General features: G+C 40.4%; 1 protein-coding gene across 1 annotated transcript in view; it reads left to right on the top strand.

Moving 5' to 3' along the window:
* Nucleotides 1-12,557, top strand: part of vps50 (VPS50 EARP/GARPII complex subunit) — a 117,025-nt gene that overhangs the window by 60,636 nt on the left and 43,832 nt on the right. The window contains exons 14-19 of the mRNA XM_059349701.1: nucleotides 2,477-2,568; nucleotides 2,781-2,875; nucleotides 4,775-4,873; nucleotides 6,882-6,972; nucleotides 8,617-8,802; nucleotides 11,142-11,260. Of these exons, the coding sequence (XP_059205684.1) occupies nucleotides 2,477-2,568; nucleotides 2,781-2,875; nucleotides 4,775-4,873; nucleotides 6,882-6,972; nucleotides 8,617-8,802; nucleotides 11,142-11,260 (682 nt within the window). The remainder of the gene's footprint in view (nucleotides 1-2,476; nucleotides 2,569-2,780; nucleotides 2,876-4,774; nucleotides 4,874-6,881; nucleotides 6,973-8,616; nucleotides 8,803-11,141; nucleotides 11,261-12,557) is intronic.

The raw sequence follows: 12,557 nt of genomic DNA, 5'->3' as shown, positions 1-12,557 counted from the left end.
GACGGGCAGTGTGTGATCTCAAGCACAGCAAGATCCACAGGCGTTCTGTCAGTGACACATTAAATTTTCTTCACTGCTGAAGTCTAAAGTTTTGGAAATTCTTGCCCCTTGAATGTTTTTCTCATTAATAATCTGTTCCCCTGTCCCATCGTTGGTGCATATGGAGATGAATTCACCGTGTGGATTCACCAAAATGTGGTTGCCTGTAAATATACACTTGTCTAATATTTGACCAGAGTTATCTGCTTCTCTGCCGCTTAGAAACTGTTGTGTTGATGTATTTGGACTTGTCATTTGGCGTATAATACTGCACTGCACTGAATGTTATCCAGTAATGATTGCGTTGGTTATCAAGGTGCTGCAGTGGGTAGGGAGGCCTTTCTTCCTGCAGAGAGACAGGAATGAGGCTTCCATGTCCACAAGCATTTTTCTCATTAAACCATCTTTCTGGCACGAAATCCCTAGAGGGTAGTCCTGGAGCTGACCCTGGCAGGTGGCCTTACTGTAGCGCATATTATAAAAGTTTAATGTGTCCATCCATCCATCCATCCATCCATCCATCCATCCATCCATCCGCCCATCCATCCATCCATCCATCCATCCATCCATCCAGATCAGATGCCCGAACCACCTCAACTGGACCCTTACAGAACAAATGAAAAGCAACTATATTCCAAGCTCCCTGCGTCTGTGTATCGCATTAGTTGAGGATCACAACTTAGATTAAGTAGTAAATCAAGAGCTTTGCCTTCCGACTCAGTTCCCTCTTTACCACAACGCCATGGTGCAAACACACCAAATTGCCTGTCTGTCTCAGGCTCCATTTTACCCTCACTCATTGACAAGACCCTGAGATACATGAACTCCTTCGATGTGGGCAGCAACCCACTACAAACCTGGAGGGAGCAGTCCACAGTTTTTCCAGCAGAGAAGCATGGCCTCAAACTTCGAGGTATTAAGTCTGACGCTTGGCTGGAAACCACCCCAGTGAGTGCTGAAGGTCATGGTCTGATGAAGCCAATGGAACCACATTATCTGCAAAGAGCAGAGATGTTTCTGAGGTCCCCAAACCAGACAATCTTCTCCCTAGCTGTGCCTTGATGTCCTGTCAATGCAAACCACAACCTAAATCCATTTATGATGTGTAAAGTTGTGGCATTTAAAACATTTTTTTAGGAGAGCTATGTTATGCCCAATAACAAAAGACGAGATAAACCACAAAAACACTAACATTTACCAGTTGCATAATCCATGACCAAGATGAGTCATTTTTCTGCCTCTGAGATACATTAAAAGAATTTGACGTGGTATTGACAGACACCTGTTTGCTGACTCGCAGGTTCAATGCTGCTGGCTTTCCTATCACTTTAAAGAGAGCACACAGCTTGAGACTGATCAAAACAAGCCAGAGGAAAGTATTGCAGCTACTATGACATTGTAGCCTTCCAGCGTCTGCTCCACATGGTATTCTATTTGATCGGTGAGACAAGAAAAGAAAACGCACAAAAGAGAGGATAGTGAGCCGGAATCACGTTAACGAGAAATGCTGGTTTATTTTCCGGCTGCCTTACAGTGAACAAGTCCTCAGCACCTTATTTACTGTAAGTGTCAACTAGTATTGTCAAATTGGGTTCTAGGTCGCTGTCAGTCATTCTTCTCTTCAGGGACTCTGTGACCTACGCTCCTGTCAATTGCTGACTGACATCCTCTGTACAGAAAGTCTCAGTCCTCAGCTAAAATCAGGCTGTCTACTGGGTCAAACTAACAGCGAAGGGCAGTACTAACATATGCCTAGCCTGGTATTGCCGGACTAATTTGCAAATGCATATAAGTCTGGAACCTCTCAGTTCTTTTTGGATTTCCAAGCGGAGTTATCAGTGAACGCTGATATGCCTCTGGATAGACCTAAAACCAATCAGAACAACAAAATAAGACCTACAACAAATCACAAAATGTGTGACATGAGATTATTTGTGAGTTGCGCTGGACGTCAGTCATTGTATGAAACTTGCCCCTTATGAGATAAGTGGTTGTATTTAAATGGGGTGGAAATCCCTCTGAATGGAAGAGGGTACCAGACGCATTTACCCGAGCAAATAAAACACGATCTTGACAGATTTGAATGGTTTAAATAAAGGCTCAGACATGACAGATCTACAAATTAACTACGCCACATTTCCCTGTTCATATCAGAATGCACCTGAGGAATCCTATTCCATCATTATCAAAGGGACCCTTTTCATTTGCTTAATAGCCTTTTTTTAATTTTTTTTTTTTACTGTTGTATGGGTTCTGATCCGGTCTGCTCATGCGCCATTGTGCAGATGTCCATTGAAATAAGTAAATTAAATCCTTTGAGTCATACTGAAATGACACAGTCAAACAATAGAGACATGATATGTATAGGGGAGATGGAATTTTACACTCCCTTTATTAGTTTTGAATCCACCTGCATGCTTTGTTTGAATTCCCCTAGATGACGCAGCAGCAGCAGAGTCTGACGAGTCGGTGGTGGACCGCAGCTATGTGAAGAAAAAGCTGGAGCATGGACTGACAAGGATCTGGCAGGTTGGAAAGAATAGTGTGCTCTCTTCCCTTTTATATTGCCTCCTCTTCCTTCATATTTCCCCCACATAGGCATTCCACATGCTGCCATGTCTCTTCCTCCCTAACAACTCCGAGATTCTCTTTCATTAATTTTTTTCTCAGGTTTTTTAGAGTTGCTCAATCCCAAATTCTCCTCCCACAAATCACCATGTCTCTCTCATTTCCTTCCCCAGGATGTCCAATTGAAAGTGAAGGCCTACATCTTGGGGACAGACATGTCCAACTTCAAATACGATGATTTCATAGTGGTGCTGGATGTCATCAGCAGGTACGCTGCATGGCCAGAGCAGCTAGCTCATCTGTTTCAGCTAATTGGTCTTCAATATCTTGCTGCTGCTGTCACTTCTATTTTTCAGGTTGATGTGATTTCAAATTCTCTTTTTTCCCCTCAGTCACTTACTCACTAACTAGCTTGAGTTATGTGAACACACTTACACACAAACACAACATGCTCCCTTGCCTAACAAAAAACATCATTGACCTTATTTATACACATCAAAACTAAAATTATAATGCCAAGTCCAAACCCCAAACACACTCTGATTATATTTATTTTGTTTATAATAATGTAATACACCTGTTTATTTTGCATTAATGGACACCAAATAGGAAGTGTACACACCTTCATCACTGTGTTCAACCTGTGTGTTGCTCAGCTTATTGTTACTGTATGTGGGAGGGAAGCCTGTAGTTGGTTGGAACAAGTGTGTGGGTTGAGGGAAAGACATGCCTGTTAGGATTCAAGACATTAGTGTATGTGTCTATCTGAACGTATGAGTATGTATTTGTGACATCATAACGAATTGTTGTTAAATTTGAGGTCCTGTGACTCAAATCAATACTTGAACGGAAGAAATTTAATTCATTTGCAGGCAACTGTGTGCCCCGTCTTAATGTCTGATTCACAAAATGTGAATGAAGATGTGCTGATAATATAACAGCATAAACATGCCCAGAAAGATTTGCAGCTGAGTGCAATTTGACTAATTTTTGCATCCGATCGTAGTTATCTGTGTGGTTAAATTTGGTGCCAAGCAGACAGAATGCAGAACAATGACAGAGAGGAAAAAGAAAAAGAACATTGGCAGAACACGAGCTACAGGTGCTAACAGACAAGGTGCGAAGGCATCCCTCAAAACGTCAGGCAGTGAATTTAAATGTGTCAGAGAGATACCATATTTGGGATTTAATACCCCATTCTGCCATTCTGTCAGAGGTGTTGGTGTCTTCAAACGCATATCTTCAGTCAGTAAAAAAAAGACGGCATGATTTAAAGTGGAGGGCACCCGTAATAATTGTGCTTCAGTAACCACCAAGTCTCTAAAGACACTAATAATCTCAATACAATGGCATGTGGCTACTAGTGCTGATGGTTATGAATTGGACTGTTTTTTGTTATTGTTTTTTTCATATTAAGCCTCAATCTTTTGCATAAAAAGGGGCCAAATATATGCATCTATCCCCATTTAAAAGGGTGCAAATAGCACAAGATCAGTAAAACGTTATTTGCTTGGCAGTTAGGGTTGCATTTCACTCTTTGCAGTTTCTTTGAGATGGTTTCTTGTGCAGGTATAGCAGCCAACAAAAAGAAAAGCTTTTTGTGAATTGGCCTGTTTTTTTGATCTAATGAAGCCGCTGTTGGTGTAATAGTTGTCATCTGTACTTTAACAGCTATTTGCCTCATGAGCCACCTAAAAAATGTCAAAATAGGAAGACTTGTGTGGCTCTTTCCTCTTCAGTGCCATTGCTAACAGACATTGTCTATCCCTTGGCTGGCAAGTTACCAGGGCAAGTCTGTTTACATCGTATCTCTGTGCCCCTGCTGCCTCAGCTGTCAGTCAAACACACACACAGTGGTCTTCCTCTAGAGGTTTTTAGTCTAAAGGGATGGTATTTGACTGCACAAAAAAGTTATTAATGCAAACATAATAAAATGCAAAGTGAAATGTATCATTTTGCAATAAAACACTGAAACCACTACTTTTATCACTTGTATAGCTACATACACTACAGAGTCCACTTGTTTTCCTTACACCGGGTCTTCTTACAACATGCTGCACCAGCAACAAATCCAATCCATCTTCCCTTTCTTCTGCTCTCTCGTCTTCTTCTTCAATCGTTGTCTCCGTCATTATTTATTTCCTCATCCTTTAACCCTCTCTTCCAGGCTGATGCAGGTGGGTGAGGAGTTCTGCGGCAGCAAGTCAGAGGTCCTGCAGGAGTCTATCAAACGTCAGAGTGTCAACTATTTTAAACATTATCACAGGTAAGATGTTGCTCCTAGATCATTGCCCTGATTTTGTGATACTCAGACTTTCCTTCTGCTCATTCACTCAGCTGATAAGATTGATTCTGTGTGAACAATTAGAGACTTTAGCAGAAGAAACTGATTCTGGGACAGCAGGTTGCTTGACAGAAACTTTTTCACACAATGGCAGCTATTCGGTTCCTTGCTCCTGCTCTATTCCCAGTGTAACCCTCTTTGGAGTAGACGTGTAATTACACGGTAACACTCACTGAGCTGGAAGCACATTTACCTCTTGATTATGTAACCCCCTGCCAGCTACATGAATATGTATGCTTTCACACAGACAGCGACACATCATCAGATATGATTTGCATTGATCAGCATTGTGATTACCTGTCAAGAGACATTGATACAATGAGACAATGAGGAGGCACCAACGTCATTGATAACTAGCTGACAATATTTACAGGCAATATGGTTGATGAAATAAGATGAGATCTCTTTTTGTCACCTTCCACCCTCTCTTCCGCTCTCTCTAACACACACACACACACAGACACAGACACACACACACACACACACACACACACACACACACAGACCGTGCACCACAGCACTCAATCCGCCTCTGTCCCTGTCTCAGTCTCCAGTCCTGACAATTTTGCTGCTGTAATGCATAAAGCAAGTTTGTCGGGTCGAGTTGAGGTCTTTAATTAACACATATATATGCATGTTGAGCGGTGCCGATTGGCTCCAAAACAGGCTGGATGGATGTGACTCATCCACGCATCACTAATGAGCACAGTCAAGAGGACTCGAAGTAACTGCAGAGCTGCATTCATAATCATTCAACATGTTACTTTCCTTAGATAATGATAACTTTTTGTGGAAGTAAAATGAGAAAATTAGTGGTTTTGGTTAGACTGGATTAAAATGTGAAATATCATCTGATGACAAAAAAGGAAATTTGACACGAGTAAAGCTTCATTTAAAAGAATAGCTGGCTAAATTAAGAGAGGAACATTTTGAATGAAAGTATTAAAAAATAATGACTTTTCTTTTGACTAAAACTACACAAGGATAAAAATTACTAAAATGTGACTAAAACTCATAAGCAAGACGAACACTAAATCTAAAATAGCTGCCAAAACACAAACACTGCAACATTCTGAGTGGCACATTATCGTCCCCTCTGCTGTGTCCTGTGCACACAAACTGTCACACACTCGCACATCTTCACTGGTGGCCAGGAGGCTTCTGGCATGCATCATCTTTACATTAGGTCTGATCCATTTTCCAGCCTGCTGTAATTCCCAAAGAGATTACCCATCAGTGAACTCTGACTGGTTGATGCCTGCAGTAACACACTCAGTCATCGGGGTGGGTGTATTGTTGGCCTGCGGGTGCAAAGGACAAAATGGCATTGACATGATAAATATCTCAAAGTTGCGCAATTGGTAATGTCTACTTTAAGTTCCTGAACTCATTTTCTCTGATTGATTGAAGAGTTTTCAAAGCTTTGATGTCCTTTAACTTCAATGCATTGCATAAGAGGAATTTAACTGTAGGGAAACGATGCCAGCATTGCAAAGTGGGCCATCTTCCAATGCAATTGAAATCCCATATTTATTTCTGTACCAAAAGCCTTCCCTCTCTTAGCAAGTCCTTTCACCTTTCATACTTCAAACACCTTCAAGACATGTAACACGAGCTACTACCGTGTTTGAAGTCAACACTGCTCTGACATTTCACACAGAAAGTCCTGATATTGACCTAGCGGGGGTGACCATCAGGGTGTCTGTCTTGACGTGTGTTGACAGTTAACTTGGAAACATGTTACCGAACACCACACAAAAACAGACACACACCTCATCTTTTCAATGTGCATCAGTGACCTTTGCAGGCTTTTTTTCTCCTCCGGACTCATGTAAACAGACCTGACACACTGCTGGGGTCAGTAACGGACACACGTTGACTTTTTCTTCTTTTCATTCATGTTCTTTTTTCTTTCTTCTCTTCCCCACAGGGCACGGCTGGAAGAGCTGAGGATGTTTCTGGAAAATGAGACGTGGGAACTCTGCCCGGTCAAGTCTAACTTTAACATTGCTCAGCTCCATGTGAGTAAAAATCATATCACTGAGGCGAGAAAGTGAAGCACGGTAGCGTTCATTTATTCACTGTCACTCATCACATACGCCCACTACTGTGGAATTTGCATAAAGATATAAAACTCAGGGGATCCAGCTCAGTGATTTCTGCGTGACAGCCCGTGTATAAACATAGGAGGAGTGAAGTTCACTGCACATTATATAACACAGAATTCAGATACGATGTGAGCAACGGTTAAAAAATAAAAACTTGAATGTCAGAGCCTTATGTATATCAAGTATACCACCACCAGAGTGTTTTGTCTTCTCATGGATGCATAATATAACCAACAACAAGAAAAGATCATTGTGCTTACAACGTGTTCAGCTCACTTCACCCAGAAGCAGAAATGATAAATGGAAACAAAGAGATGTCAGAAAGATAAATGGAGTTATTTCCAATTCTGTTTTTTTTTTCTCTTTTAAACATCTTGTTTCCCCGTCACGTCTGTCTTGCTTGTGCACATTTTGCAACAAACACACTTGCCAAAGAATCTTCATAATAAACCTATTGTTATGAGAATGTCTACATAACTGGATAGTAAATAACAGTGCAATGTACATTAATCCTTTAATGCTGACTGGGCACTGAAATAGTGTAGTATTTTAACAGAATGATAGTGCTATGAAAAGACACATCAATTTCACCATGTTATATATGTATTATTATATTAGAGTCTCATCTTTTTAGTCACTGTGGCTATATAAACTGCACTGAAATTCTCTATCTTATAGTCTTCATATTGTAACAATCGTAACATTTTGGTTGTTTAGTCTGTTCTCAGAAAGTAAAGACATTTCCTCACCATGTCTTTGCCACTTGCAGCTTTTTTAAAAATATTTTTTTCCCCAAACACTACATATATTTTTTTTCTTTTTTAGGAGCTAGCCATTTGGTGCATTTCGAGTCAGAGTCGTAGTGCATAGTATGCGTAGTAGTGATTGGGCGGTGGATCCACAGTACTAAGGTCCCGCCCACACACCCACTCAACCAATCACAGCAGTCAATCATGATGTTACAACCCCCTTTATAGCATCTAATAACTAATTAAAACCAAATTTAGAGGAAAAATAACACTTGAACAGACATGCAAGTGATACAAAGTGACTTAGATTACAGAAATCTTTGGAATAAAATTTGACGCTTTTTTTTTTTTGTTCGGGCTATGTTCTGTCTGCTAACACGAAGGGGATGATTGCAGCCAGCCACCAGGGGGCGATCAAGAAGTTTATGCTTCATTTTTTGAGATGCTGTCATGTCGTCTTTATATACAATCTCCATCTGAAATTATTCCAGATCTTAAACTTGGAGCATTTCCTTCTGAATAAATGATACAGAAAGATACTTAATACCATCCACAGCCTAAGGAGATCCTGTGGTTGAAGGCCAACCCCGAAAGGGAACAAACAGAAAAATCATGCATGAAGAAGCACTTTGCCTTGTTTGCTTGTGTTTTTGCCTTTGGGTCAAGATATTCTCATGAGAGCATACACCTGTCACCTGACATGACCTGTTAGGTTGAGTTGTTCATAGATGTCCACAGTTATTTCTCTGCCCAATCATGATGGCTGTTTGTCCATCTCTTATCTCTTGTCCCATCTTCTCCAATCCAGGAATTTAAGTTCATGGGCCAGTGTCGCTCTCCGTCCGTTTCCCCGAGCAGACAGGCCACTTCCTCTACCAGCCAGACTCAGGAGGAGCTGTCTCTGTTCCAGCAGTACCTTCAGGAGGGAAACCCCTTTGAGATGCATGCTGAGAACAAAGAGGAGGAGACAGAGGATGTGCTGGCATCAAATGGGGTAAGTGGCAAACACATACTTCATACAATTAGTGTGAAATGTGTGTTGCCCAGTCAGTCAAAAGGCTGCATAAGCAATTTTTAGATGAAACACAGTGGTAGTTGTGCTCGTACTGTTACATTGTACTTTGTTTCCTCATGTGGACAATGAAGAGATCATATCTGATGATTCAGTCTTGTTGTTTATTGCTACAAGTCAGATACACCCACTTACACAAGTATGTCTCATTAACAACGCTACCTGTTGAGGTGCATCACCAAACAAGTTAATAAAAAGCCAAGCTGATTAATTGGGACATAATCACTGTGGGTCATTAAGTTGTTTACAGCAGCTCTCAGGCTGTCATCACCAGGGCCACAACAATCTTTTATTAAAGGTGTAGGGCCAGCAATGCACAATGTGCCATTATTACTATAACACTTTGATGCATTGCTGGCAAGCAATTTAAGCCGTTAAACAGCAATTGAAATCCGTGGGTAGATCCATCAGCACGCCTGATAATACACTTTTGTATGAAATAATGTAACATCTTTGTCATGTTGTCATCTTTCTATGGATTTTGAGGATTTAATAATTTCTCACCAAAGTTTAGCACTATTGTGTAATGTATCTTGTAGTATTTAGTGTCCAGCCCTCCAATACTGCAAAACCTTTGACACATCATTTCTAGTACGTCTTTTAGCTTTGTATTCAGTATAAAAAGACATTACTTCACCTTAAAATGAATCAGTTTCATCAGTTTTGCTGCCCTGACTTTGAGTTTTGGAGAGGGAGCATGAGCCTCTTGTCCAACAACTGAAATAAAAGGAAGCTCTTCTGCTTGCCTGACAGATCCATAAGGGATAGTTGGGATTGTATGAAGTGGGGTTGTATGTATCAATAGTCAGTGTATTATCTAGAGTACATTGCGGTGGACACGCCCCCAGTTTGGAGATGCAGGCATGAGCACAGAGACGGAAGCTGTTGAACCACTGAGGATGATGGGAAGCAGCAAAACCTATTTTTTAGCCACTTAAAAATATCCTCAGTTTGTGAATTGTATGCTACAGTAGAATATGATCACTGCTTTACCTTGCCACCAGACTCTTTTGATAAAAAACAGAATTTTTAACCTAGAAGAACACAGGAGTTGCTGCACAGTTTGTCTGAATTATTGTGTGACATTGGTGAATCTGAATGACATCTGCAAAACACTGAAATCTAACAATAACACAAAGAAAGCTAACCAAGGGAGGGAGTGAGGCCAGCAACTTGTGTAAAATTACTGTTTTTGTCAATGGAGTTTGGTGACACTAATGTCAGCTTATATCAGAGCCTCAGTGTTTTATTTCTCAGCAGTAGACTCACTGAGACCCATTTTTGACAGCTTGGTTTGTTATAAAATGTAAAATAAATATGTTTATCCATAATTACTGACACTTCTCAGCTCTGATCACAGACTGACGTGTAGTGACGTTGCAAGACACGGAGAAGAAAACAAACTTAATTTCTGTCAATGCTCTATAGAGTTCAACCAGATATCTATAACATGGCCACAGTGATCCAGAGAATATTGCCTTGTACTGTGGATGTTAGACACATGTGCTCCTCCTATGACTACTATAACGTCCAAAATAGTTTCTTCAAAGCTTCTTTGATGAATAAAACAGTATTTCTCTTCAAGAATGGGGACAAGAAACTACTGAGGTGCGTCGACACCCTGACACATTACCCACCTTTTTTATATATTGATATATTATCCTTCCAGGCTCAACATGAAAAGCAATATGGTACTATCTAACATGTCAGGCTTACAGAAGCCCTAGCTCGGCTCGCTCTTAAGCTTGTAATCCGTTCTATATGGCTGTTGTGTTGCCTGAGCTTGCAGTTAAGGACAAAGAAAATATTGTCTTATTTCAAGGGAGCTTCAACTAGACTCTCCACTGGGAGGTGAATTCATTTTCTGCCTTTATTCCTCAAGCCTGTCGCTTCATGGTTATGTAACCATTCAGGCTAAAAAATGGGAACATTCTTTTCGATTATTATTATATTTTTTAAAAATGATAATTTAACCACTGTTTTTTCATACAATACTTAACAAGTTTTGCAGCACTTTCTTCTGGAGTAGCAAGTTGGTGTTTGATGGCCCAATTTCCCCATGGCGTCATTTGTTTCTCACACTTGTCTTTCACTTGCTGTCTCAGCAAAATTTTGCGTGTTTTTACAGAGTTTGACTTGTTTTCTATTGTTCTATTGTTATCTCTTTTTACTCACTTCAGTTGTACTACATCTCTTCTTTGCACTGTCTCTTTGACCATTTTCCATTAACTTTCATCTGGACTTTCTCTTCCCAATAAAAGTATGAGTCGGATGAGCTGGAGAAGAGTGTCTATCAAGATTATGACAGCGACAGTGATGTCCCAGAGGAGCTCAAGCAGGACTACGTTGACGAGCAGACGGGCGATGTCCCGCTCAAGAGGTCAGTTCCGAGTCAAATTGTTTTTACACAACTCTGAAGACACACGGCTCAGTGCATGACATGTGAAGTTACACCGTATTCCAGGTGTCCATCATTTCTACTCCTGACTAATTCAAGTTTGTGTCTGTTACTGTAATGTAACACTTACATTATTAATTAGCAAACTAAAATTATATGATCTTGATTTGAAAAAGTAGGCTCTAAAAGAATGTGAAGTCATATATTATGCCACTTTTTATGCATCTAGAAATGATAATTTTAGCTCCCCTCTGCCTAACCCTGCTATGTAGGCAGAAAGCTTCTATAGAGCTTTTTCTCTACCCATGAAAAATTCTCTGTCTTCTCACCTCCGCCTACGTAATTGGTGACTATTGAAAGATTAGTCGCTATTTAACAAAAAGCGGAGGCAATCATGCTCCTCTGCACCTTGTATGAAAGGATTCATTTTCATTTGAATGAGAAATTTGAATGCAATTGAGGAAAGTTTTGTGTTTTGTTTATTTTACTATCAGCGAGAGTTGAATTCCAAGGACGATATAATTAAAGCAAGCAATTACCGCCTTAGCGTATTATTATTTATGTCTTTCCCACTGTTGATGCTGCATGATGGAGTTTTGAATTTCTTAACCCTCCTTGTTCACATTAGAATGTTTTTGTCAGCAAACTGACTGCATGCGTATGTGGTGAACTGAATAATTAATAACCTCAGATTGTGTGTGTGTACGCGACTTTGTTCATATCTGAGAGCTGACATTAAATTTCACAGCATATTTGCGGGGGAAACGCGCCATACAATATCATAACTTATTCAGAAGCTTCTCATTAGAGAAGCAGCGTTATAATAATCATTTCCTGTCATGTATTTTAGAACGGCTTATTAATATTACCGTGATGGTCATGCACTGCGATGACTCTCACGGATCTGGCATGCCTGATATTTTTACTTTAACTCTGACCACATTACCTTTTCCCTATGTGTATTAACCTGACATTAGCCTATAGTCACTAAAATGCTAATTTCTCATTCTTATAAGCGGGAATCAGTAATGGTTAATTATTGAATGGATCGCATGGTCACATCCAGAAATTAGAACACCCGTGTAATGATTGCTGGCTAATATGGCTCAATGATCAGTGTCAGGGGTCTGGTACGCCAGGATCACCAGTTCAGAGACTTTACCACCGGAGTCCCTCTGCATTGTGTAACAGCTTCTGATTGATCAATTAGAAGACTCTGACCCGCACTAAGGTTTTTGAACCTGGCCGATCATTGCTGAGGATTAGTGATGTTAACATA

This window comes from Centropristis striata, chromosome 14 (genome assembly GCF_030273125.1).
Source record: "Centropristis striata isolate RG_2023a ecotype Rhode Island chromosome 14, C.striata_1.0, whole genome shotgun sequence".
NCBI classification, from domain to species: domain Eukaryota; kingdom Metazoa; phylum Chordata; class Actinopteri; order Perciformes; family Serranidae; genus Centropristis; species Centropristis striata.
Note: the sequence above shows the minus strand (reverse complement) of the source record. Positions and strands in the feature narration are given on the sequence as shown.